Raw genomic sequence first — 27,619 nt, 5'->3', positions numbered from 1 at the left:
AAAAATAACCAATCATGGTACCCCTTCTCACAACAATTTTAAGAAGGGATCCATTACTTTACTCTCAGATTACATTAAAAGAAATTTTTTTTGCATCAGATGAAGAAATTCTACAGAACTTGACAAACGTGGTTCTAACATGCTGTTACATACAAATGTTAAGAAAGGAAAAGCAAATCCAACACCCCAGTGTCACTTGGGTGTGGATGAAATAGGAATGCTGGATAAAGAGAAAACTTCTGTTGAAATGCAAGCTACAAAATCAAATTACTATGCCCAGTGTGAGGGAATTCAGTCTGACCTCTGTAAAACTAACTTTTGTATTCATATAATAGAACAACACTTTTAGAATCACATACTTACTGGTACATAACTTGGCATATCTACAGTGTAAGTAGGATGCAACTTAAGCCATTCAACTAGATCCTTGTTTTTCGGGGCATCCTCTCCCACCAGCCTGGTCCCATCCTCTAGATTGATTACAGGGATGCGAGTGTCTGGGTCTAATTGACCAGGAGATGGAATGTTCCTTGCTGGTAGGGCTTCCATATCTTCTTCAAAAGCTTTGGTCACTTCTGCATCCTCCTGAAAACAATCACATCCATATTAGTCTTCCCTTCACAGGAACACCTGGAGAAATAATTTCAGGCACTGACTGAAATGAAATGTTCAAGATTTTGCATGCACAAGAGTTAATGGGGCTAAATACTCATAATACGTAACATAAAGTAGTATCATTGCATCAGGGAATTTTGAAAATTTTACATCCTTGAACAATAAAGAACATAGTGCTAAAGGCAAAGCAGTTTTTTTTGCATTTCCTGCACATGTGCTCCGAGATTCTTCAAGACCCTCCCTTTTCAACACATCAAGAAAGACATACTTAAACCTCAAAATGTATATTGTTAGAAATATATTCTGTAAAAGAAGAAATAAAAGTAAGTAATTTTGAAAGTACAAGCTACCTAAAAGTTAGAGTAAAATCTTGATGTGCATATTTTGTTTGGTTCAAAAAGAATTAACAGCTCTAAACAAAGAAAAACCTGCTTGGGAAAAAAACTGTATGTTTCTATTAGGGAGAGTATAATAAGACTTAAAACACATTCAGGAAGTACCACAGACAGAAGAACAAATATGAGACAAAAGGAAAAAGGTTGTGGTCTTACTACAGTCAATGATGTCCGTTTGTTGCTCATAAATAACAGATCAAGCCCTTCTACATTTTTCCTCCTTCCTCTCCTCCTCTTCATGGGTGGTTCTCCATCTATTAAAGAGCCATTTAGTAGATGCCTTGTGGGTGTGCGTGAAAGACCTGCTTGCAGCAGCTCCATTTGAGTTTTAAAGGCATCAGACACAGGTGTGGAGACATTAGGCAAGATAAACTTTGAAGTAACAGATGAAAAATTTGAGGTAGAACTTGTTGCCTCTCGTGAGGCCTTTGATAAATCTACAACCTTTTCTTGTCCATTTTCTGAGACCACCTGAGACTCACGTAACTGGGCAACCATTTCCATAAGATTTCTCCTCTTGGCAGCTCTCTCAGCCTCAATTTCAATCTTTCTTCGTCTCCTCCTCCTCTGACGTGGAACTGATAAATTGAGTGCATCTTCCTAATAAAAAAAAAGCATTTCCAAACATTAGCAAAGCTCTGTTTGCTATGCTGAGTTAAAAACAAAACTCCAAACCCATAACTCTAAAAAAAAGGCTTTCATTTTATTCAAAGAAACACTTTTATGTTTTTCCTATTTTATTCATGCTGCTTTATTTTCTATTATGCAAGAGAAGCTCAGGCAAGATAAAATGTTGTATGCAAAAAAGAGAATGCTGTAGCCTTGCCTTTGATAACTGAGGAGAAGCAGTGAGATCTTCGCTGCCACTGACGCTGGCTTGACCAACCATGGAGAGCTCTGCAAAGCTCCTTTTCTGTAGAGGGCTGTCCACAGCTGTTGGAGTGTACCCAGGTATGAGCCCCTGGAAATCAAACATCTGGCGCCTATTTACTGGCCACTTCCCTTTCAGCACTGCCTCACAGATGTTGTCTAATCGGTTGATCATTACTCGGTCCTGCATAAAGGAAAAGTATGTAATGAACCCTCGGTGTAAACGTCATCTTTTAAACTCAAATGATTCTTATGACACAGTCCAGTTTCCATAGCTTAAGGAAGACATTCAGCAAACAACTGTTCTTGCATGCTAGGAATAAACTGATCACCTTGCAAGACGCTAACACAATTTTGTAGAATAATACCTTTTAAAAGTTGCATTTATATTGTGAGGGGAAGGAGAAAAGACAGACAAAGTTTTCTGTATGACAATGCACTAATTGAAAAATTTAATAGAAACTCACTGTTGTTTTACAAAACTTCAGTAGTTAGAAACATCAACAGTTAGGAAGGGAAAATAAACACATCTGCAATCAGTATATTAAAGCTGCAGTTCTCAAGATCCAAGAGGCTGGATCTGCAATTCTGTCCTAGGAAGTGGATCCTCATTAGCGTCACTATTAATAAAGTTCAACATTATGAAACGGGCACCAACCTAGGGACATCTAATGAATGTCAATTTTCATTCCACGCCCATTATCACTTCAAATTTCACTGAAGCGTGTACACTAAAAATCTCTAATTATGTTTATTAGTCTACTTATGCTGAACCTATACTGATGAAGGATTTTCTGTTCTACTTTCTACTTTCACACTATGACTGGAATAAGATTTTAGCCCATGTTTCCAAAATACATGCTGAAAGTAGAGAAGATGAACATTATTTGATTTTTTTCCATTTCAGTATTCAAGCACATTCCAGACTAGCCTGTCTGAAGTAGTAGAAACTTTGGGACTCTAAGAAATACTGCTGGTTAGGGAATATGAGCATTCATATATGAATGCATTTCAGCTTCCTGAAAAGCAAAACAGTGCAGAAGCCACTAGCAAATCTCAGCAGCTGCAACAGACTGCTTGCTTTCCCCAGAAATAAGCCTATTAAGAGCAAGGTCCTCTTGCCCTGCTACCCCCTTCCCCCTCCCTGCCCCAACCAGATGGCTCTGTTATGGTGATTAGTAAGCTTAAGACTATTATTACTTTATTTTTCTCTCTCCCCTTACTGCAAAGGAGAGTACTAAATTAAGTATGGATTTATTACAAGGTTACAGTTTTGTATTTTTAAAAGCATTTTATATTAGATAATTTTTTGCACTGTTACCAAAATAAGATACAGCTTTATTCTATCTAAAACTGCTGCTTATGTTTGCAGGATACCTTAATACAATTACATCTGTCAATATTACATAATGGCTTAGATCATGTAGGTCACCAAAACTCTTCCCTACAATCTCCTCACCCCAAAATAAAAAGGTGATCTTTTAAAGTCTCTGCAGATTGCTCTGCAGGAAAAACTCATAATTCAAAACTGTATAGTGGTGCAAGAGGTGGGACTCTGCTGACAAAAAGTTATGGACCCTATGAAGAGTTCATGTCTGCCAGCAATCCATTGTTTTACTAAATGACACTATTTTACAAAAAAAAGGAGAAATTTCTTTCATTTCCACTGCTAGTTTGTATGAGCTTAAAGAAAAAAGTGCCATCCCACAAAACATTCACAGAAAAAGGTCCCTTGCCTGCCAGAAGTGCAGTACCACACAAAGCTCACTGTTACTTTTCAAGCACATTTCTCATATTTTACTGAAATTAAAAGACATACATGTCTTTCCACCCCTAACCAACCTTAGGCCAGAATGAGAAGGCAAATGTTCTCTCATGAAGCAGCTGAACCACAGAGGGATCCCCGTCTTCCATGTAGAATCCATCACGTGTTTCATCCCTTGCGGTACTCATAGAGGCATTGCTTTCTTCATCAAAATTCTTACCCTGAGAAACTGCTCCTGCTGAATAACAATCATGACCAGGCATTAACATCGAGTGTCTACCCAGCTAGATAAGCTAAGGCAACCAGGCTTGACACAACATTTCTAACTTGGGCTTTTGTTCAGTAATTACTACAGCAGAGCCCCAGCCTTCCACATTTGGCACAGAGACCATGCTTATTGACTCAGTGAGCTTTCCCGGAAATCATCCCTTGTGGGGGAATACCCTGCTGATGCTGGATGGTTCTTATGAAAGCTTATTTAGCCACCTGATATGTGGAAGGGCAGAGAAACTGCTGCATGCAGCCCATCCCATACTCAAGAATGGCACCCTGTGTGCCACTTACTAGCTGGCAGGAGCTACAACAGCTGTGGGGCTTGTGCTAAGCACACAGAACTGATCTGACCAATGTATTACCTTCAGGTTGGGAGGATTCTTCTGATTTATCATCATCTTCCAGTTTCTCCTCTTCATCTTCTTCTGAACCTTTCTCAGAAATAGATTTTGGATCTACATCTGTATTCATTTCTATGTCTTTCAATTCACATTTAACAGAGCCAGGCTCAGCCTCAGCATCACAGTCTGGTTTAGTGTCCTTATCTGTAGTATCTGTCTCCTCTTTGATTTCAGATTTTTCTTTGGCTGCTGGATTTTCAGACCCTTCAACTTTAGACTCTGTTGGTTCTGTAGTCTTTTCCTCTTGTACTGGTGTGGATGGGACAATTGGGGGTGTTTGACTGCAGCCAGCACCCAGAGGGTTTACAGAAGACACAGTATTTGCATTACCCGTCCCTCTGTTTTGAGCAAAGTTTTTGTGAGCCTCAAGAAAAGAGAGTTCAGGATCATTCAGAATGTGATAATCTGTCCTACTGACTCCATGTTTAGCAGCACCAATCAGTAAGTCTTTATCATGTTTACCACACTCCCACCACTCTGGAAGGTCCAGACTTGGCTGGCAAAGCTTTAGCCTCTCCCCCAGCTGCGGGTGATGGAGGACCTGTTCGCGGATCTTGCGCAGCAGCTCGATGCGATATAAAGTTCTAGAAGCACGCTCCTCTGTGATCGGCTCAATCAGCGTGGAAAGATCAGGAGGCTCTGCAAGGACACCAAGTTGTGCTGTTTAACATGGACTGAATGCACACCCATTTCAAAATCCTTACACCTGGGCATGAAGTTTCAACAGTCCCCTGGTATCACAATATTCATGTTGATTTCCAGAGTTAGTTTAAACTTACCATCATCTGGTTTGACTGGCATTCGGCACACTCGTCTACACATATTCACAAAGCCATTAAAATACTTTTCCAAGCTTTCATCCGATTTTTTGTCAAGCCTGGCAAATGCTCTGAATTGATTCCACTCAAACTGATGTTTTACAGGATCAAAAATAACTCCAAAAGTAGACACCACACGATAAAAATCTGCTTCTTCTCTTCTTGTCCATCTAGTCAAGGAAGAAGCAAGAAAAGTGAGGCCACTGGATAGATAAGATTCCAAACACTTTTAGAAGCCCCAAAACCCCTTTATTCTTTCAAAACAAAAGAGCTGTATGGGTGACACACAAGCTCAAATAAGATTTAAAGAAAGATTATCACCAGGAAACTCACTTTTGTCGTTTCTCAGTTATTATGGCTTCCCTTTCTGCCTCCAGTGCCCTCACTTCTTCTCGAGGCCGACGTCTCCTGCGGTCAGTCTTCATTAGTGCCTCTTGCCTCATTTGTTGCCTTTTATAGCTGCGCTGATAGGCAGTAATGAGGCGACGCAGACGGGTAGTCAGGGTTGAAGTGTTGGGCCAGTAGAGTTGCCCTAACTCAGCATTGCTTTCACTGTGCTTGCCTAGAGAACAGAGAAGTATTTGCACTGCAAAACCAACACTAAACATTTCAGTTTCTATGGCTATAACTGGATTTCTGTTTTATCAGATAAGAACATGTGCCTCTAATACTGGTGCATAATGAATTAGAAACAGGCTAACTATTGGTAAGAGGTAGAAAATAGAATGAAACCATCCAACTCTAAGAACTCAGAAATGCTTGTAAAGCATTTAGAGATAACCATCAAGCACTATGATTCAATGTTTGAATGCAAACATATTATGAACAGTGTAAGTATTTAAATTAATGCAATGCATCTTTAAATACATTACTAAGAAGATCATTCTGCCTCTGAGGAAACACCTATGCTTATCATTTCCCACTTTATTATTCTCACTTAAACTTGGCAATTTTCCTCCATACTGAGGAAACAACGTATTTGTAACTTCCAAGATTATATCGGCAAAACCATCAACGGCTGCATTATGAAACATCCGGTCTTTATCACCACCGTTTCTAATATGTAATTAGAAATCCAGAGAACCATAATGTGGATTTTTCAAAGACAGTATGTAATTGTTTTGAAAAATGTGAAGCATGAAGAGATTTGGCAGCAAAAAGCTTTCTGTGGTATTGTCCCAAAACATCTCTTATCCCCTCATGTGGTAATATAAACAGTCCACCTTTCACTAAACGATTCCTTTTTGCTTTTTAAATTTTTTTGCTATAGACTTACTTGGGTGTAATTCTATGGACTCCTCTTTGTCTTCTGGAGGTGAGTTTGCGAATTCCTTAGGGAGAAGACAGAAGTTATTTTAGTTTTCAGTTTTGACCATATGTCATAATTTGAGAAGAAAAATATGTCATCTCTCAAACACAGCAGCAAACAATCTTTGTAAGGAGTGTTTATCCAGTAGCTCTCAAACTTACAAAACACACATTAAAATAAATATGGAGAACCGGTTGTAGTTGTACATATTTGTAATTAAGAGAAAATTGGGAGCTCTTACATCAATTTCATCCTTGAAGGGAGTTCTGGTTGGCTTATATTCTGGATCTTCATCCTCTCTGTCGAATTCACCCCTATAAAATATTTTTAAAATATTTTCAAGAAAAATACTGGTTTTGAGAGGGGGCTGATTTTCTGGACAAAAGCAAAAAAGCTACAAAAGCCATCAGTATGGTGTACCAAGTTACACATTTGTATTTCATGCTCAACTGTGTAAACAAATCTATGTACTTTGTACATCATACGATCACTTCATATCCTCAGGCAACATGTAAGTATAATATGACATATGAACCCATGCCAACATATACAATGCTGATAAAGTTTATTAATTTTTTCATGTCCTCCTTACCCATCACCGCCATCTGCTAACATGTCTGTCCCTCTCTGTTCAGCAGCTATGGCCTTTGCATCAGGCATGCCAACCCGTTCCAGAAAGCACAGTGCTGGATCAGCTCTCATAGAATTGTACTTCTCATAACCTGTGTGCAGAGTGGGAGACAAATGCCTTTTTAAAAGCTATGACCAGCTGTGAATAGAACAGGTCTAGGCAGTAGAAGTACAATTTTCTGGATTCATTTATTTATTATTAAATAAAACAAAGGCGCTATCGCCATGCTGGAAACATTTAATTAATATTAAAAAATTGTTCATGTTGGTGAATTCCAACAGCACAGAAACATTTTCCCATCAATAACATTAACACACATAAGATTTTGAAGAAAGCATCAAATTTCATGTTGTTATAAAGTAAAGTAAAAATCTTTCACAAGTGAAAAACTTCTTAAAGTTTCCTTTATGACTTTCACAGTGGTTCTTGACATTCAATACTGGCCAGTGGAAACACGCAGCCGCAAACAGGAGCGCGCACACACACACACAGACACACACACGTATTTTCAATAGCTCCAGCCCTGCTGGAACCCTCAATATAGGCTGCAAAAATGCTGCATACATGGGTTATACGTAAGGCCAACGAACCTGTCTTATTAGGTTTAGGATGATGCATGTCAGTAAGATGACACTGTTCCCTCTATGGTTTTCAAACTGCTGTTTGCTTTTTTACTGCCCAAGTTGACTAGATGGAAAATGGCAGATCCCAACAGTGCACTGCAGGAAAATGATTTTTAGACTAGACTTGCCTCAGCTGAGCCCACAACACAGAGCTGCTGTACATAGGCAGAACAGCACAATTCAATTAGGATTTGTACTACAACACACTGCTCCTAACTGCTGTAGAGCCTCAAGCCAAACTGTAATCATGAAAGGTTTTATAAGCCATCATTCTCCCCTTTAGTCAGGCTGGGCTGCTGAGAATACCTCTGCGACCTCCAGAGAATTGGGATTATAATCAGGAATCGCTCACTGTATATATCATGCCAGCTCTGCATCCCCAGCCTTTCAAAGTTAACAAGGCTGCATCCCACTCAAGGGAGCCGGGAGTTCTCAACACTGACATTTGTGAAATATTGCTTGGAACAAAGCCCAGGAGGCACTTGTACAGATTAATAGCAGAGGTTAAGCCCACCGTCCACTTTGACACTGGTTGGCAGAGTTAGCAAGTGAAGCAGTGCTGGAAGCAAAGTTTATGGAGATCTATCTAACTATTTGGCTATTATTTAAACAAATATGGCTTTGTTTTATTTACAGCCAAGAAAGTAATGTTTTCTTCTCAAATGTTCTGCAAACATTTAAAAACAGCATCTGATATTTACAGCTCATATTAGGTTTTTAATGCAGGCAAGAAAAAAGGGAGATACAAGCCAACAGTTCTTTGGAACAATACTTGTTAATATTATGACTGAACAGTCCTACACGCTGAAAGCTTTACAACTGAGTTTTGTTGAGAGTGAGACGCCACTTACCGTGTTTAAATACTCCAATTAAAAGGGATTTATCTGCCTCCTTATCCCACCAGTCTGCAGGAACTTCGGCATGGAATGGCTCAGGTATCCATACATCTACTTCACTGTGAACACAGCATTATACACATTCTCAAAGGTATTACTCGACAAAGAGTAAAAAAAAAAAAAAACAAACCATCCTAAAAAAATCCAAGTGTTTTACGCTGCTCTGTAAATATAAATTTTGAGCTGGAAAACCACCCCAAAACCTAATACAGAAATTGAAATACTCTTAAAAATAATTAGGATGGTTAAACAAACAAATGACAAAAAATAATTAATCAACCAAAAAAACCAACAAAAATACTGCCCCCCCCCCCCTTAGGCTATTTTGGGAGTCAAATGGTTATCTAAATATGATTCATTTAAGGTCTTAGTATTTTTTAAATTTTTTTAATTGAGATAGACTAATCCCTCAATATTAGCAGAGCTGCAAATCCACTTCTGTCATTTCCCGCATCGTTTCCTCCCCCAGGAAAATGACCCACTGCACTTCATAAAACAGTTCGGTTGCTTGAGAACAGACATACAAGAGATAAAGTGTGACCACCTTTAAACGCTGCATTATTATAGTATGTGTACTTTACAAAAGCCAGAGTCATAAAGCAAAAAATAAACCTGCACTTGCACTAACCTTGAGTCAGCACCCTCTAAGATCTTGTCTGCTTGGTCCCCTATAACTTCTTGTCGTAGATAGTAGAGCATGCGGACACGCAGCAGGACCCTGGAGAGGAAGGCAGAGGGGGGAAAAAGTTCTTAACTTCAGGACTGTTTGCCAACAGTGGCTTTTGGCAGCTGCTGCTGTTCATCCATCATCCTGCCAAGGCTGATTAGCCATGCTGTATGGTAGGCTTGAAGCGTGACAGATGGTGGCACATAATCACCTCTGTGTGGTGCTTTCTGCTGGCTTCCAACAGGCCTGCCTGGCAACTGCTTACACTGCACAGAGAGGGACCCAGCTCAGCCCGGCCCCGGCGCATTTCATTTAGTTCTACCTAGTGCAGCTTGTGAAGTTTAGACACGTACTCTACCACTGCCTCTGAAGTATTGAAGCAAGTTTGTAAACAACTGAGCAGATGGCTTTCAGTAACTGTTCTGCTTCATTATCTCATAAAATTTCCTCAGCTGCTGCCTTAATACCATTTTTGGAAGCACATCAGAAGTTGTAGGAATAAACGAGATATAAAATCTGGTTTTACTACCTTACAATAAACCCTCAATATGGAATGTCAGGTTTTTCAGATTATACAACTTTTTGCTTCTGAGAATGGGGGGGAAAAATAATCCCCCATTTCCCTTGGGAGATATTAACTATTTTTACTCTTTATAGTTCAAACTGCTATTACATTTTACCTATGCACAACCTAACTGTTACAAGGAAGTGAAAAATCTTCGTTGCCAAGTTTATTTTTCCCCATTTCTGCAATACTGCAGACATTTTTGGAAGTGCTGTCAGGTGTTATGGTCACACTCAAAGCTGGCAGGAGAGAGAATGGCAGACTGGCTTTTCAAGGAGACTAGAAAAGAGGTCATTTCTGTAGAAAAAGTATCTACCTGAAAATAATCTTGCTCTCCTATGTTTGCCCAATTGAGGGCACCCCCTGCTGCCTAGTTCATGAAGTAAAACCAGTACCAGCTAAAATGGAGATTACTCAACCTGCCCTCTCACTGTACCCAAATTCATCACAGCAACTGTTGAATTACTGCTGCTCCTGAACAGCAAGGGTGACCAGGGAAGCAGTAATCTGATCACCCACTTGCATGAAAAATTTAGACCACCACCAGTTTTGAGAGGTCCTTGTTAGAGATCAGATGCAACTAGAGCAATACCCGGTTTCATACGTGTTATTCAATCAAACCTCGGAAGAGCAGAGATGTGAATGAAGGTCATGTCTGCAATTCAAAACATGTCAGACATGCTTCTTTCCGTATGCACAGTAACTGGGACCAGTAAGGTGTCCCTGCTCCCTGTGTGGCTATGTAAATAAGCTGTTGAGGGTCTCTATCATCTTAGTATTAAGCAATAACAGCTGTTACATCAAGCCAAAGAGGAGAAGCACGAAATAAAACCCAAGATAAACCAAAAACCAGAGGCTCTTTGCACCTTCCAGGAGTCCTATGCATTAAACCAGCATATATGCTGCTTAAGAAAAGGACACCAATTCTTAAAAAGCCAACTTCAACTGGTACCTTTTCAAGGAAATTACTCAGATTATTAACTGGCTCCACCTCTGTTTGATTTTACCTGTGCTAAAAACATGTGGCTTCTACAATTCATTTAGTCCTGGTGAATCTGGGAAGTGAAGGAAAAAGATAGCAACTGAAAACATTCTTGCATATTTACCAGTCTTCCCAGTCCTTGCAGTTGTTCTATTGTATTATTAAAGCAGTATTTAAAAAATTAAGTCAGATCTGCAAACTGATATAGCAAGTAATGAAGACATGTTACCTGAGAGATTAAAATAATGTTACAGGAAAGAATTTTATTACTTTAAGAGTAAGTGAAATGTAATAACAGACCTGAGTAACAGTTCAGAAAAATCAGAAAGCCGTTTATTTGGAAGTGCACTCACTAATGTAATTCTATGAGTATCTGTTGTCATCAGCTAAGAATTAAGCTTGGTTAGCATCTGGAAATGAGCTAATAAACCCCTTAAATGCCTTTTCTCCTTCACATCACACCCCCTATTGACAGCCCACAGGTACTTTTCAAATCAATAGTATCTTTCCACTAAACAGCATTAATGAGACCCAATACATATTCAAACCACAAAAGTAATGATGACCTTTCAGTAACACAGCATTACAACTGCATGATTATATATCTACAATGAAGAATAGAAATTTAAAAACAAAACCAAACATCCCAAAATCAATCAACCACGTTTCCAGCTCTAAACCAAGGTATTTTTGGGACAAGGTTCAGTGCCTATATGGAGAATATAGTAAGCAAAACTGAGATGGCATCAAAGAAAGCTGACACAAAAATAAGATACTATAAAACAAAAGCCAGAAAATATGCAAGGAAGGTTCTTAAGAGACATTAATGAAACAATAAAACATTATATACCTTTATCCCCAAAAGCTTTTGGTTTAGTAACATGTTTAGAATTTCAAAAATCAAATCAGGACAAATAAATTCAGATAAAAGAGTTTGGTGAGGAATTTCATCTCAAAGGAGAAAGAATAAATATTCTGTATATTTATTACATATTATATTATTGCCTATTTATATAGATAATTTATATATATTATATATACATAAATATTCTCTGAGGAGAGCAAGAGAGTAAAGGAGAGAAAGAATAAAGAGAAAATATATGCCACATATAGGTGAATTACTACATGAAACTCCTGAAATTGAGGACTGGATATATGAGTTTAACATCTATGGAACAGAACTTTAAATACCAGCCTGAGTGACTCCATAAGAAGGTAAGAAACAAACAGCTTTTATTTAAAGATAGCCAATTGTCAAGTGAAATAGACTTAGTGTAGGACGATAGTCTATACTTTCCATGGTAAAAAAATAACCTTATCTGATTCCATTCTTATTTAATAAGAAGAGAATAATTTTCTTCAGAACTGTGCTGATCTGTCACAAAGAGCTTACACAAGTGTCCAGATATCTCTTAAGATGATTATCCCCAAATTAAAAAGTAATAATAGCCTTTACATCCTCATAAATGTCCCTGTGTTCTATCAATATATCCAAAGTTGTGGACTTTTCAAAAGCATGTAGTTTTAAAAAAATCCCAAACCTCTAAATGAAACATTTATTAGTACTTACTTATTACAGTGATGTTTAAGATGTTTCCTATAGCTGTCTTCTTGAAATAATACATCTGGATTACAGGTTGTGAGCCAATCAGCATCTTGCAGCATTGGCTGTGAACTCTGGGCTTTTACTTTCTTCCCTTTCCTCCCTCTGGGCACTGGTGCAGACAGACCTAGAAAACCCCCAATATTTCTTACACAACTGGAATAGAAAAACTCTCACCCCAAACAACATTACAAACATACGTTTAAAGCTAAGTATTCATTACTTTGAGGGCAACACAACCACCAAAAACTGAACAGCAACATGACTCAGTATAGAAAATTGCAAGTAACAAAATCAACCAAAACTTTCATGCAAATTTAGGTGTGAAGATTTCAAAAATTCAGAGTGCTAGCCAGAAAATGGTGTTATATAAATATTTCTTGTAAAAACTCTCATGAATCTAAATGGCCGTAAGGAAACAAGCTTTCTGATTAATGACAATTTAAAAGAGATTAAATCCAGCAGTAGGTGCCAGCAAAAAATAATGCTGGAATATCTGTTTAAAACCAATTTAAAGGAAAGAGAACTGCATTCTACAAAGTGTCTGAGGGAGACTTCCCCTTTAAGTACAGACCAAGTCAAAGCCCACCTTACTCATAAAATCTGACAAGATCCTACAACATGTCAGAATGGCTATAGTTTAAGCCAAACACATAGCACGACTGAAGCAATTCTTTCCTATTTACTAGCATCATTATTTGATTGTGGTAGACATACCGGAATGATTAACCAAAGCTCGAGTTTGCCCATCTGCAGTTGGAGTGATCAGATCCCAGATGAAACTTTTGATATTTTCATCCCCTTTGTAATGATTAAGACAATACACCAGGATAGTCCGGCAGATGGTTTCCACATCTTGCTCTGTTAGCTGACGTTTATAGCGCCCATGTGAGAGGATGTCAGTCCACCGACCCCAGCTACAAGAAAAATACGTTCAATACAACAGCCGGGGTACTGGTATTTTAATTTGTGACTTTCAATTCAACTCCTGGTATCAAGCAACTTGGGACCTCCTGTGTTAGTGCTAATGCATTTTGCATCTGCAGGTTATGTCAGGGAATCAAACTTCCAGCACCAAAGAGTTAAGAATGTTTATTTTACAGAACAGGCAATAAGTTCACTGCTCGTAAAGCTGCAATTGAACTACACTCAAATTAATAAAGTACATATGTTTAACTCTAAAGGTCCCAGTAAGCTACAAATAGGAAACTCAACCAATCCCTACAATCATGGGATTTGAGGAACAATTCCTATTTTGAACCAGAAACCTATTACTAGCAACTTTTGTACACTAATTTCTAAAAATAAAGACGGTCATTCTGAAGGCCACCATGTTAGAAGTCAAATATAGCTACCTGCTTGCAAAGAGATAAAATTCAAATTAGCACACTCAATGGGGAAAATATCAAGTATCTTAATGTAAGTGGTGACAAAGTCTAGATTGACTGTTGATTTCAAAACCACTTTGTTCTTTACAAATACACTATTATTCTCTTCAACACTTAGAAAAGAGAGGTTGAAACTCATTAAGTCAAGAATTCTTTACACTGAGAAACCAGAAACAAATATTCTGTCATCACAAAACCACTTATCTTACCAGTGAGCTCATAGCCATCTGTGACACACTCAGATACTTTAAACTAAGTAACACATATAAGTGCAATTTATATATATAGCAACCAAAACCAAATCTGACTGGCATGTATAAGCATTATACAGTATGATGGTATACAGTATGATGGCATGTGAATGTGTCCAAGAGAAGGATGAGTTATTTACTATATATAATTTATTTTCAGGTCCTTAGCCACAATTAGTATATTCTATTTGCATATCTTACCCATAAACCAACAAGTTCTTCTCCACCCTGAAACATTCACTTCTTGCATAACCTTGTGATTTGTCCTGAGGCCTACGGGGCTTTGTGCTAGGCTTTTCCTCAGAATCACTTTCCAGGTCTGAAAACTCCATCAGCTCATCCTCTTTGACTGCACTGTAGAGTCTGGTTTGCTTCCTTACTCGTGGTGTATCAATAACTAGGTTGTTCTAAAATTACAGGGAAAATGTATAAATTTAAGAGGGGATGGAGGGGGAGGAGAAAATCTTCAATTTAATTGTACTAGAAAGAGTTATAAACCTTACCCTTCCATTTAGAGCATCGATATCCAGCTCAGCTTTCTTTGCCCACTTCTGCCAGAAATTAGGGTCATCCAAAGAAATATCTGTCCTGTTCCCAGATGCAACAAAACTAGCCTAGTAAAAGTAAAAGCAAGTGGATTGATTTCTTAACTGTATGCTACAAAAAATACCTGTTTTTCACAAGCAAATACAATACTTAGGAAGAAGCAGTATCAAGAAAGAGACAAGTACACTAAAAAAATAAATTTACACAGAAGGCAATTTAATATACTTCCATCTATTCTGGTCACGTTTTATTCATTTTCCTCTGAATGTCAATGCATACCTTTGCAAATGTTGAGCCTTTTCCTTCAGATTCAATAGTAATTGTGTGTGTTCTCCTTAAGAGAATCTGATCTATATCCTCTTCACAAAACTTAGACCCTTCATCTTCCTCATCCATCAGAGCACCATATGCCCCCTTTCGAAGAAGATCTTCTATTTCTTTTTTAGATAGCTGTTGCACCTGTAACACATAAGAGGGGTTACAGTTTTGGGTTTTTTTGACACCAGCCAATGTGTTCATCTGACAGCAAAATCAGATGGATCATCCTCGTATTTGGCATTTTAAGAACTGAAACTCTACGATAATGTGGTCATGGTCAATTAAACATTCATACTGAAATCACCTTTTAAAGAAGAATACAAACAACAAAATTCTCAGGGTGAAGTTATGTGAGTGGTTTAAACGATTTAATAATTCATTGTCACTGAATCCCTTTAGCTTTGATGACTGCTAAACACCTCCTGGGAGCAGATGTAACTTACTAACCTGATGAAAAAGCTAAAGCAAAGTAAGTCCCAAAGCAAAAAGCCTACACCAGCAAAAGCTAACTAGAAGAACTCCATAAAGTGTCAGGATCAACATAATATAAAGGGTGGAACGATGAGAATGGATCAGGATTGAAGGAACATGACTCCACTTGCCCCCTTTTGGCAATAAGTGAGCCATTAGATAGGCTGAGCCAGTTCATGGAGCCAATGCCCTTATTTAACCCGACTAAACTATCAGCCACACTCCATCTGAAAACCACTGTTCTCTAGCTAAAACACAAACAGGCAAGCAAAGTGTAACACCTTCATAGCATTTGTTGATAATGCATCTTAAAAAAACTATTTCTTACCCCATTTGTGGCATTTTCTCTTCCGCTCATAGATTGTAGCACAGCCTTATCAAGGCCCAGCTTCAGGCTAGCTTTGTCAAACATTTCCCTTTCATAAGAATTCCTTGTTATCAACCTGTAAATTTTCACTGATTTGCTCTGCCCTATTCTGTGACATCGTGCTTGAGCCTGAAGAAACAAAGGCAGATACTCAGTTACGGGTTACAAATGGAAGAAAAAAGAATTTGAAATAACCAATAGAGAGAACATACTTTAAAAGTTTATTTTTTTTCAATATAAATAATATTGTTTATGCTTTCAAGAGAGCAACAACAGATAATTTCTCTGGTAGGTGAAGAAAATTTCACAGTAAAAAGGCAAAGAAAAATTTAATTTTCAATAAAATCATCTCTTGTAATATTACCTGGAGGTCATTTTGGGGATTCCAGTCTGAATCAAAAATGATGCAGGTATCAGCAGCAGTAAGATTAATGCCCAAACCTCCTGCCCTTGTACACAGCAGGAAAACAAACCTATCAGAATCAGGTCTTGAAAACCTGTCAATAGCTGCCTGACGCAAGTTCCCTCTCACTCGACCATCAATTCGTTCGTAAGGGTACCTGAAAAAGAGATGCATTATAGGGATTGCTTAACTGCAATGGCACTGCTTCTTTAAAAGAATATGCCATTAAAAACAACAAAGACAAATATGCTTCTATGGGGTTAGAAGAACTACAACAAACTAAGAGACTAACTTAATCAGAAAAGACATACTACTTTGTCTCTTTCTTTGGTAAAGAACAGACTTTGACTATAAGGTATTTGATAAAAATTTAGGCCTGAACTAAAAAACTCTAGAGCCACCAAAACATTTAACTGAGAGGTTTAAAGCTCTCCATATGAGGTCATTTTGTTTTCATTCAAAAGAATGGGCTCAGTACTTGCAACCTCCAGGTTTGCTCTTTCCCTTAAGTCAGATCACTATAGAAAACACTGTTTTAATTTCTTCCCTTTCTATATGGATTACTCACAGGTTAAATGCAGTGGTCACAGAGGAAGGCACAGTTTATTTATAATTGTATTATATTGTTGCTCTCACCGTCTTTGAATGAGGTAGTCTTCCAGTATGTCCAAGCAGCGCACCATCTGGGAAAAGATAAGCACCCTGTGGCCACCAGCCTTCAGTTTTGGCAGCAGCTTGTCAATCAGTACGAGCTTGCCAGCAGCCTGGATCATTGCCTGGAGCTGAAAATCTGGAGAGTCGGCATTGTGTGTTTCTTTAAACTCTTCCAAAATTTTCTCTTCAGCACCTGCAAAGATTGGACAGCAATACATGAACACTGCAAAGGGTTTTATTAATAAACAATGAGCTCGCCTTCAATACCCTATAGAAACTGCAGGAATGTTTTAAGCACTATGTGAACAAACATTTATAAAAAAAATAAACATTTATAAAAAATATTAAGCTTAAATTTAAAGCAAACAGATACACAAATACAGCACAAATAAAACCTAGCTCTGAGAATTCATTCTTTTTTTTCCTCTTTTGAACAATACTAAACTCTTTCCTAAATAAATGCATAGAAATATTGACACACACAATTCAATGAAAAAAAAATGAAAAAAGGTGAAAAAAATTAAACATATTTCAACTAATAAAATTGATTTTTTGTTCTTTTTAAAAATGTAACATGAAAGAAAACAATGTGTTGTTTCTACAGGAAAATACAAGGGATGCAAATCACATTTAATATCTGCCTCTAAAATCAGCCTTAAACATTCACATGACCTGATCCTGCTCCTTTCATTATTAATTTCAAAATAAAAATCCAAACAAAAACACGGGGGCAGAAGCAGCTATGAAATTATTATTTTACCTTCTATTTAGTTTTTTCTCACTGCATGTTTTTTTTTTGTCCAGTTTGATGAAGCTATCCAACGTATTTATTCTTTCCAGCATTAGTCAAAAGTTCTCTCTTGCCACTCACTTTGCCTATGAATGATACGCACAGCAGCAACTATTTTCTTGTTCTGCTTAGTATTGGAAGACTACAGACCAAGTTCAAGCTTTCTCTTCAATCTCTCCTATGCTTTTATTCCATTTTTAAGTCATTTCTACAAGGTGGGCAATTCCAAGAACTATCAGATTGCCAATCTTGGCATGTAAAATGTTAGGAATTTTTGTTCTAAGCTTATTTTACTCCCAAAGAAGCCCTTTTTTTGAGCCATCCTTTTTTCCCCTCTGCTTTTCTTTTTGGCAACAAAACGTAGTTTATAAAATATTTCTAGTTTGTCTTATATTCAGCTTCAATACTGCTTTTGAATAGCACAAGGCAAGATGGAAGGGTTGGGGGGAGGGGGAAGAACAGCTTACTGCCAGGCTTCTGCTGAGCATCCCTGTCTCAAATCCCAGCTCTAAGGAGATGCCTGTAAACAAACACGGAACGCGCCCTGGCTGTGCGAAGGCTGGTTCAGTGCCTGCTGTAACGCGGTGCCTGCAGCAGATCCCACGCGGGGCAGGCTGCCTGACAGCTCCGTGCTGCTCCTGAGCTCACACCGCTCCCTTTCACAGAACCCCACGGACTCAAGATGTGACCGCATTTCAAGAGAGTTTTACATCCCTGGATTTTCCTGATCTGGACTCCCTGGATCATCTTAAAGGTTTGCACATAAGGAAAGTAAGCCCAAATGAAATGAGTGTAAGCAGACACTCAAAGTTCCCTTCATTCATATCACTGCCCATCTTGGTAACACGGGCAGAATTTTGGGCAGTAAATCTCCGATTCTGTACTGAACTTTGGCAATTCCAGGATACAGCAGGCTGTCAAGCAGCTCCCATACAGTAATTTCAGTCATCTTTCCAGGTTACAGCAATTATTTCTGACTCAACTGTGATATCCAGATGTAAGTTTCACTACTGTGAAGCAAGCCAATTTGCAAGAACAGCATCTGCAAAAGCAAACCCCACCACAACAAACCCACAATCTGGTCTACTGAATGGTGAATCTACAGTATCAGAGCTTGGTCACACCAAGACCCAAATTCAGTACAGATAACTCCAAAAATCTGTTCTTTCAATAACTCTGTCCTAGCTAAATCTTGTAGAAGACCAACCTTTTTTTTTTTTAATTCCTACTTCAATTGTAATTACGTCATGTCCACTGAGCAGCCTGTTACCCAAAAGTTACTTGATGCAGTACTTGCAGGTCTGTAAAATTACTTCCTATTCTAGCTGATATTTAGCAGGGGATGAAAGGAAAGTATTTGAATGTGTGCTTGGTCAGTCAGGGAAAGCTCCACTTCTACTCTTCATTAGGAGAGGCTTCCAGGGCTCAAGAGGGCACAACAAACAAGAGTAAGGAGCCTTTCTGGTGGTCAACACTAAGATGTGTAACTACAGAGGCATTCCCCACTGCTGGTTCTTGGAGATAGAGAGAGGAACAATGTATAAATACTTGAGAATGGTTGCTATGGAGAAAACAAGGAGTCCAGCCCTAAGAAAAATGACAGACAATGCTTTATCCAAGCTGACTGGAGAATACCCAACATGCTGTAACTACTTCTAGAAGCCTACTCCTAGTCTCAGCAGAACATATCCATCAATCAAGAAAGAAAAAACCACCCCACTTTACATTCAACTCCTACCACACTACTTCCATCATATAGCCTTAACTGAAGTCATATAGAAGACTTGTTTGCAACTTTTACACAAAACAAAACAGATTCAAATGTTCAAATAAAAATGCTTGTTCACAAACCCCACAAACTGGGAAGAAAATGAGGATTCAGAGACACTTTTATAAAAGCAGTTAAGCTTAGAAAACAGAACTTGCTACTGCAAGAAATCATTCACCAGGAGAATACTAGGCAACCTTAAGTACCCGCACTGCAAAAACAGAGCAGAAATAAAATAAACTTGTGCCATTTCACTAACTACAAAGTTGTTAAATTTCAATCAGCAAAATATAACCTTGGGCTCAGATGACTACAGCATGTAGGAGGTATTTTCTGCCCTAGAACTACAAAGAATGTATTTGTTTAGTTCCATCTCCATGCTACCACATCAGGATTTCTTTTTCCCATCAAATCTGAAGGCTCAAACCACCTGCCATGTTGCTGAATGATACCAAGCAAGTCCCAAGGTTCCAAACATCACAAAAATGTTTGATAAAGGCAAATGCATTAAGAGACAAAACCACCTCCCTTTATTAAGATACACTAATCAAAAAATATTTGAGGTTTTCTAAATTAACACCTGAACTTTATCAGTCTCTTAATTATATTAAATGATACAAGATTTCTGAGGGAAAAAAAATCACTGCTGTAGGCAACACTGCAATCACTGCTCATAAACTCTATTTGACAAAGTAGGAGAAAAATATTATTTTTTTTTCCTTTCAATAAACATGAAATAAGGAAAAATAATAGCAAGGTTAAAAACTAGCTGAAAGCCAAGAAGCATCAATTCAAACACCCATAACCTGAACAGCCTAAACTATTCTGATAAACTCATTTATATAATGGATTAACTTAAGCCAAAAAAATCAAGAAAAAAACCCCAACAAACTCTGCACTAGAACCACAAAGCTACTTTACTGTATGTCATATGAGTTTAGAAACTGAGCAGCCACCAGCATGGACAAGTTGAAGTCCTTTGGAGTAAGCCTATATTATGTCTTTGGAATAATTACTTGTGCATGAAATGTAATTAGATGTAATTTCATTAATCAGTTTAAGCATTCCCCCCCCCAAACAAAAAAATGTCAAGGAAAAAAAACTTAAAGTACTGCAATATGGAAGTCATACAATAAAAACCTGAAAACACATATGGCTCTGGAACAAAACAGTCTTTCATCATGAAGCCTATAACCAGCATAAACCAACCTTAAATCATATCTAGTAAGAAACAGGAGTTGGGAAACAAGAAACTAGTAGAATGCAACCCTGTATGGAGGATTGTGTTGCACCCTCAAAGGGAAGAACTGACCAGCACATACAAGTTAAGCATAACTTCACACAGAGCTGGCTGGTTCATCACAGGGCTGGTCACTGGAACAGCCTCCCCAGGGAAGTGGTCATGGCACCACAAGTAGAGCTCAAGGACCATCTGGTCCTTAAGTGATATGATTCAGTTTTAGGTAGTTCTGTGAGGAGCAGAGAGTTGGACTCAATAATCCCTATGGCTCCCTTTCAACTTAAGATATTTTATGATTCCATACTACTTGCCAAATATAATCCTGATCTAAACCCATCACACAGAAAAAGCCACTGAAGTCATCCTAATCTTTCTCTTACTTACTCTTACTCTTTCATCCTAATCTTTCTCTTACTAGTCAAATTAAGAAAAGTAACTGACAACAGGTGGTCATAAAAGCAAGTTTGATCACAATTTCTTACTCTGCAACTTTTATTCAGAAGATTTAAGTTACTACCTTATGATGTTTGACAGCAAGAAAGTAAGTAGCAGCTAATGATAAGTGAAGAAAAAATTACCATATTCATGCTAGCATCCAACAACCTGCATGATAACTGAAGTCTTGTTTTTCACAAATAACAGAAAGGAAAACTTAATAATACCAACATTAACACAGCCTGGGCTAAGTCTGTCAGGAAGCCTTGAAAAAAAGCAGCACAGAAAAAAGCAGCTGCAACAGCAGCACTGTCCTGGCTATCAGATATCCATACCTATGAGAATCTAAAAGGTTATCTCACTTTTCTACTTAAAATAAATGAATAAATAAAAAGATATGCTAAAATAGAATTTATACCTAGTGAACATTTTTATAACCATTTTTCAAATGAGGAGAAAAGTAGGCAGCCTACCATTAATAAGGTATGGATGATTGCAGCATTTTCTTAGTTCCATCATAGTGTTTAAAAGATTAGGTACATTTGCCTGACCTCCGCCCTTGGAAAGAAATGTGAAATTCTTTTCAAGAATAGCACGATAGTATTTCTTCTGAATATTTGTCAGCTCAACTTCAATGATGGTTTCCTCTTTGGGGGCCAGGTTCTTTTCCACATCCTCCTTGAGACGTCTCAGCATCATCGGCTTCAAAATAGCTTGCAGTTTTTGCACCTGGAAAACAGATGTTTAATAAAATAACTGAATTAAAACTGCTAGAAATCAAATATTCTTTTTTCAATTTCCTTCATTCTAAAAACCTTGTTTTCTACTTCAAATGCCAAGTAGAGATCATTGTAAAAAATCTTTCTTCAGTGACTCAGCAGCAAGTTCTCCTTGTTAACTCATTGACATACACATTTCTAAAGTCTGTTTTTGGTGTGTAGCCCTTCAGTTTAGTGATGTCTGTAATTAAATAGATCTCACTCAGAACTATCCTTCTAGACATGGACAGTACTGCACACAAATCATGCAGAGTAACCCTTTGTTAAATTAGCAAATCTGACACTTTTAAGATAACTTTTGCAGTTCACTTCTAATTACTAATCAGTATTTAATGCTATTTTCCCACTTCAGGTATCTGCTTCTAATTATTTTCTTATTTCCCTAGTTTTGACATCTACTGAAGTAGAAAACTATTTAGGACTGGTCTAAAAATATCATATTTCTGTTACCACTTATGACACTGATAATTTTTAGTGTCCCCAGGTTTTCTGGAATATTCATTAAGACACATCCTAAAGGGTGGGAGGGGCAAAGAAGAAAATGTTAGTTTTCCTAAAAAAAAAAGGCTAAGTTTAAGTTTTTGTAAAGTCTCTTACATAAAAAGCTCAAATGTATTCCATATTAAAAAAAAAACAAAACCAAAACACCTGGTATTTAGGTTGTTTTAGGCCGTGCTTCAACGTACAAACCATCTCAGTGCTGAAGAGCTAAAAATTCACCCTGAAATTGGTCATCTCCTGATGCAGAGCTGCACAGCAGAAATATGAACAAAAGATACTTTCTCCTGAATTTACATTATTCCCTTAGTAATAATCCAACTTCAGAACAGAAAAGGTAATTAGCAGAGAGGGATGAACAATTGAGAAAATATATGGAATACAACTGCAAGGAATGGAGAGGAAAACCCAAGCCACTAATTAACACATAACCTGTCCCACCACTTAAAAGACAAACCCAATTCCAAAACATCTAAGTGTCAACAGATAAAGAAGTTCTCCTGAACTTGTTGAACCAATCTAATTCTGATCTGCTATTGGCATTATTTTAGTAATAGTTCCATGTATGGATTCAAAAGCTTCCAGTCATTTTGAGCTGGCCATACAAAAGCTATGTTGAGAGCTAGGATATATTAGCTCCAGTTCAAACAGTTCATTAACAGGTCTACATGGCTTCTGCATCAGATCTGGCTCACTTTCAGTCAGGTCAGTGTCCATTCTGACTGACATGTAATAGCATGCACAACCCATGGAAACATATCCTATTTTGCCAGGAGGCCAGGGGCCAGAGGAAGAGCTATTTTGTAATTTAGACTATGATGTGTGAAAGAGTTGTTCTCAAAGAAAGTCAACAAATTCAAGCAGTCAAAAGTTGAAAGATATCAAAAATTGAATTTTCAGACAAAGCCAGCAAAGTTGCATACAAAAATACACACAGTTATTACCACAGGAAGCAAAGGGCCAAATTAAGATGCCATGCTTCAGTTACCTCCTAATATTAAGGTGGTTTGGCCTTTTAAAACATTTTGATACATACAAAGAAACATTTTACATTTGAGATATAACACACGTTGCACCTAGGGTCTTTCATTTTGTATAATTTATGCACTTCTTCTCTTGGACAGCTCAAGAAATCTATTTCTGAGTAAAAAACCCAAATTCCCTCTACTTGGTTACCTCTTGTTAATCTGGGTTTCTAGTATGTTCCTGGTTGCACTTAAGTCACTGAGAAAACTCTCAGATATTAATTCCGCAGAAGTTACAGGGAGAGTCCCTTCACTCTGATGCTTAAGGAAGAATGTCAACTGACAAGTTAATTCTCATAGAAGTATTTTCATCCAGAAACCATTACAAGACACCCCACCTCTATTTTTTAAACACTACATTTTAATAAAAGGAATGTCTTCCTGTTTCTGCAAGACCAATGGACAAAGAAAAAAAAAAAGAAAAAAAAAGAAAAAAAAAGAAAAAAAAAGAAAAAAAAAGCCCAAAACAGTGAAAAGGCAGAATTACTTTTGACCAAAAGCAAAAAACCCTCAACTAAATGAAAATAAACAAAGAAAAAAAAAAGGGATAAACCCACCATGGTATTCCAGGAAAAAAATAGGTATTATTTTAAAAAGCAAATAAGGAAGTTCATATACAATAAAATGGATAAATTCACAATATCTAAATAGAAAAGTAAGTGTGCAAGATAAGTTTACCTGCTCTTCAGTTTTAAGATCCCCAAATTCTTGCATGAATGTGGTTTCTGATGGAAAGCGACCTGGTTCCAAGAAGTGAAGCAAGCTAAACAGCTCTTCTACTGTGTTTTGCAAAGGGGTTCCAGTAAGCAACACTTTATGCTCCTGAAAGGTTAAGAAACAGTTGCCTAGGAATCCATCACTTTAATTTCCAATGGAAAAATACACAAAATTCTTTCCCCGTGTCACCATATGTCTGTCTCACCTTTGCTTCCTCTCCCCTCCCCCAGCTACTTACATAAAACTGTTCTCAGGACATTTCTAACTGGTACTCTGGTGTTCCTTCAGTGATAGCCCAGAAAAACACTTCACTACTTAAGCAGCTTCAAAAGTCCTCCAAGATACAAGAACAGATTTTACTGGTCCACAATGTCCCATCCCTTTCACAAGTACAATGAGCTTTAGATGGCAAAGAACAGTTGAACCTAATCCATCATTTGCAGTAAAAAATCATTTATTTACCACACCTCCAATTCCCCTCAGTGCACTGATCTCCTCAGGCCAGGAGATCAACACAGGATCTAACAGGAAACCTGAAGCAGAGTTCTACCTTCCTACTACATGCTAAAGAGCACAAGAGTGGTAGAGACTAAAGTAGCTGTAGAGAAGGAGCCCAGACAGGTTCAGCAACTAGCCCAGAGCCAAACATAAATTTAACAGAGTAATAAGAACTAATGTGAAAAGTCCCATATCTCTATCTGTAGTCTGTAAGAGTGTAAGCTCTGCTTTCCTCTAACAGCAACCACAATAAGAAAAACAAAAGGTATACAGCATTTTAAAAGACCGAATTACAGGTATTAGTTTAGCATGACTGCATTGTTCTCACATTTTAAAAGAATATTCTGCCCAAAACAAAGTAATTATTGTGTATTTTAAATGGTAAATATCTTCACATTGTCTTATTTTTCTCTATGAATTTAATGCACCTATTTTGTACACATAACATAACACATATTTATGTAAGCATCAGAAACCAACTCACTTGTCCTTCCTTAGTAAATAAGAAAGATTATCCTTATGGCCAAACAACAAATTAACATAAGAGCTGAAATTAATGCAGAGCAGTTTAACTCTCATGGCCAAATTGGGCCACCTGACCACATTACACTTTTAAATAAATGTCTATGTGAAGAAGTGACTATGGATTAATTCACATGAAGGGAGAGAAAGGAAAGAATAAATTTATTTTTATTGTCTTAAGAGAATCCACATTATTCTACACCTAAATCAATGAAAAATCTTATTAAATATCAGCACTCCAAAACTGAAGGTATGCATATGCTTCCAGGTATTTTATACTTTCTCATCTGCATTCTTTTGTTCTTCTTAAAACCTGATGATTTATTTGAGAAAAAACCCTTTTATTTTACTTTTTGATTAAACCATAAATCAGAAGTAATAAAACTACAGAAGACTCAAAGATTAGAGAGATTCACACTGACCAGATCCATCATCTTGAGTCCTTCCAAAAGCTTACAGTTCCTGTTTTTCAGCCTGTGGGCCTCATCAATGACCACGCAACGCCATGGAATGTTACGCAGCTCTGGGCAGTCAGTCAAGATCATTTCAAATGTTGTGATAATGGCATGGAACTTGTAGGACCCCTTTATCACACGACCCTAAAAAGAACAGCAAATGTTAAAAATAAACTCCCTGGCAAAGAAAGGAAGCAATTTGTTTCACCTTCAAATTTTATTTTTTAAAAATACAAAATAGTAGAATGGACAAGACATTTAAAGCAAATTAAGTCATTGTTCCTGACTAAATGGGGAAATCCAATTCTGTAAGCTTGCTACTGGCTTCATGATAGCTGTTTTTAATCCTGTAAATAGGCCTACAGTATCACTGCACATTGATTACCAAGAAGTTCTACAAGTATTTCAGTTGTAATTCATATGGATTATACTAATGCCTTGAGGCATTAATGTATTGCTGCAATATTGAAATAAGGTTTTCAGACTCCATCAAGAGAATTCTCTTTTTACTTGAATTGAAGGTACATGAAGGTCCTCCCAAACAATCCAAATACAGCAAAAGTGCATTAAGGTTTGTTTTTTATGACTATTTGAATATTGTGCTCACTGTTTATAATTTTTTTTCCCCAGTAGACACTCGGGATTCAAAACACCTACAGTTCATAGAATGGCTTGGATTGGAAGGGACCTTGAAGACCATCTAGTTCCAACACCCCTGCCATGAGCAGGGATGCCTTCCACTAGACCAGGTTGCTTAAAGTTCTGTTCCATCTGGCCTTGAACACTTCCAGGGATGGGGAATCTACAACAACTCTAATGAACAGCTTCAGCAGAAGCAAATATCTGAGCTTTTAATTGCAGAATGTGTATCTGCATACAATTCCATAATACTTTCCTAAGTCTGTGTTAAACAAAGTTCAACAGGACAATTAACTTGATGTCTGACACCATATTCACTGGTTCATTAGTTCAGTCTTATTTTCAGCACTGATATAAAGACAGTTTAAAAAAAAACCCTGAATAAAGTTTATTCAGGAACATGAAATGAGCATCTTTCTGACATTATGCTAAGCTTCTTCCCAATGGTGTTCAAAGAAAAATGTAACTTGGTATCTCCAGTGTCACTGGGTCTGTGCAGAAAAACTGTCTCTGTAAGGATGAGCATTACACAAGTTCAAAGCTATTCCACATTTTCAAAGGACTCTGTCATGGGTTGTATATTGAATACATTTCAAAAGAAACACATATTTTACAGTAAGGTGACCATTTCTTCCCTCAGACCTGTGCAAGACTGAATCCTTTTATAAGTGACCTGCATATAATCCTCTCCAAACCACGGGGATCAGAACTGGCTACTGACTCAATGAAATGATTGAAAACCTGATATCCTGAACTCAGCATTAAATCTGCCTACTCAAATCAAGAACATTTCAGCGAGAGTAATGACCTGCTCAACAATGCTTTCTCGTGGCATAGTCCAGAAATATTTATCTTGTTAGGGGCAAAAAAGCTGTTACTTAACAAACAGCAGATGAAGATACACTAAGTGGGCAGCTTTGAAAGCCAGCAAACTGAAATGCTGTAACCTTTTCACGAGCCAAGTAAATTTCCACCACAAACCAAGTCAGCTCTTTTCCAAGTCTCTGTCATTAGCTGTATTTGGCACATATAGGTTTTGTAATCTTAAAGCAGAACTCCTTCTCAGAGGTAGGATAATACAGAAAAAACACATGGTTTGTTTGATATTCCAACCAGGGAAGGGCCCCTAGGAAGACCTTTCAGTTATATTGCTCAAGAACACCAGAACAAGCTTCTCTATGTGAACCTCTTCTCACAACAGAATGTCTCTGACAACACCATGTCTTTACTGATGAAGTCACACCACTGCAGAAATTTATTTTATTATTGACTACTCTTTAGCATTTCACAACAACTTGACTCTGGTAACTGAGGCTGACCCTGAAAAATCACACTACCACACATGTATTCCTTATGCACATTCTCTGTTGTTACTGCCCTTCAAAAGCCACTCACACACTCTCCATGTCCAATTGTCTTTTTGAGAAACAGCTCAGATTGAG

General features: G+C 37.6%; 1 protein-coding gene across 1 annotated transcript in view; it reads right to left on the bottom strand.

The window, feature by feature from the left end:
* Nucleotides 1-27,619, bottom strand: part of CHD7 (chromodomain helicase DNA binding protein 7) — a 91,657-nt gene that overhangs the window by 5,445 nt on the left and 58,593 nt on the right. Inside the window, exons 12-34 of the mRNA XM_066563430.1 lie at nucleotides 25,506-25,682; nucleotides 24,025-24,168; nucleotides 21,518-21,773; nucleotides 16,794-17,004; nucleotides 16,119-16,314; nucleotides 15,716-15,883; nucleotides 14,878-15,057; nucleotides 14,556-14,666; nucleotides 14,254-14,459; nucleotides 13,131-13,330; nucleotides 12,381-12,540; nucleotides 9,225-9,314; nucleotides 8,552-8,655; nucleotides 7,039-7,168; nucleotides 6,688-6,760; nucleotides 6,414-6,468; nucleotides 5,471-5,699; nucleotides 5,099-5,307; nucleotides 4,281-4,958; nucleotides 3,723-3,883; nucleotides 1,837-2,064; nucleotides 1,167-1,610; nucleotides 364-585 (exon numbers count right to left, since the gene is read on the bottom strand). Coding sequence (XP_066419527.1) covers nucleotides 364-585; nucleotides 1,167-1,610; nucleotides 1,837-2,064; nucleotides 3,723-3,883; nucleotides 4,281-4,958; nucleotides 5,099-5,307; nucleotides 5,471-5,699; nucleotides 6,414-6,468; nucleotides 6,688-6,760; nucleotides 7,039-7,168; nucleotides 8,552-8,655; nucleotides 9,225-9,314; nucleotides 12,381-12,540; nucleotides 13,131-13,330; nucleotides 14,254-14,459; nucleotides 14,556-14,666; nucleotides 14,878-15,057; nucleotides 15,716-15,883; nucleotides 16,119-16,314; nucleotides 16,794-17,004; nucleotides 21,518-21,773; nucleotides 24,025-24,168; nucleotides 25,506-25,682 — 4,632 coding nt within the window. The remainder of the gene's footprint in view (nucleotides 1-363; nucleotides 586-1,166; nucleotides 1,611-1,836; nucleotides 2,065-3,722; nucleotides 3,884-4,280; nucleotides 4,959-5,098; nucleotides 5,308-5,470; nucleotides 5,700-6,413; nucleotides 6,469-6,687; nucleotides 6,761-7,038; nucleotides 7,169-8,551; nucleotides 8,656-9,224; nucleotides 9,315-12,380; nucleotides 12,541-13,130; nucleotides 13,331-14,253; nucleotides 14,460-14,555; nucleotides 14,667-14,877; nucleotides 15,058-15,715; nucleotides 15,884-16,118; nucleotides 16,315-16,793; nucleotides 17,005-21,517; nucleotides 21,774-24,024; nucleotides 24,169-25,505; nucleotides 25,683-27,619) is intronic.

This window comes from Molothrus aeneus, chromosome 1 (genome assembly GCF_037042795.1).
Source record: "Molothrus aeneus isolate 106 chromosome 1, BPBGC_Maene_1.0, whole genome shotgun sequence".
Lineage (NCBI taxonomy): Eukaryota > Metazoa > Chordata > Aves > Passeriformes > Icteridae > Molothrus > Molothrus aeneus.
Note: the sequence above shows the minus strand (reverse complement) of the source record. Positions and strands in the feature narration are given on the sequence as shown.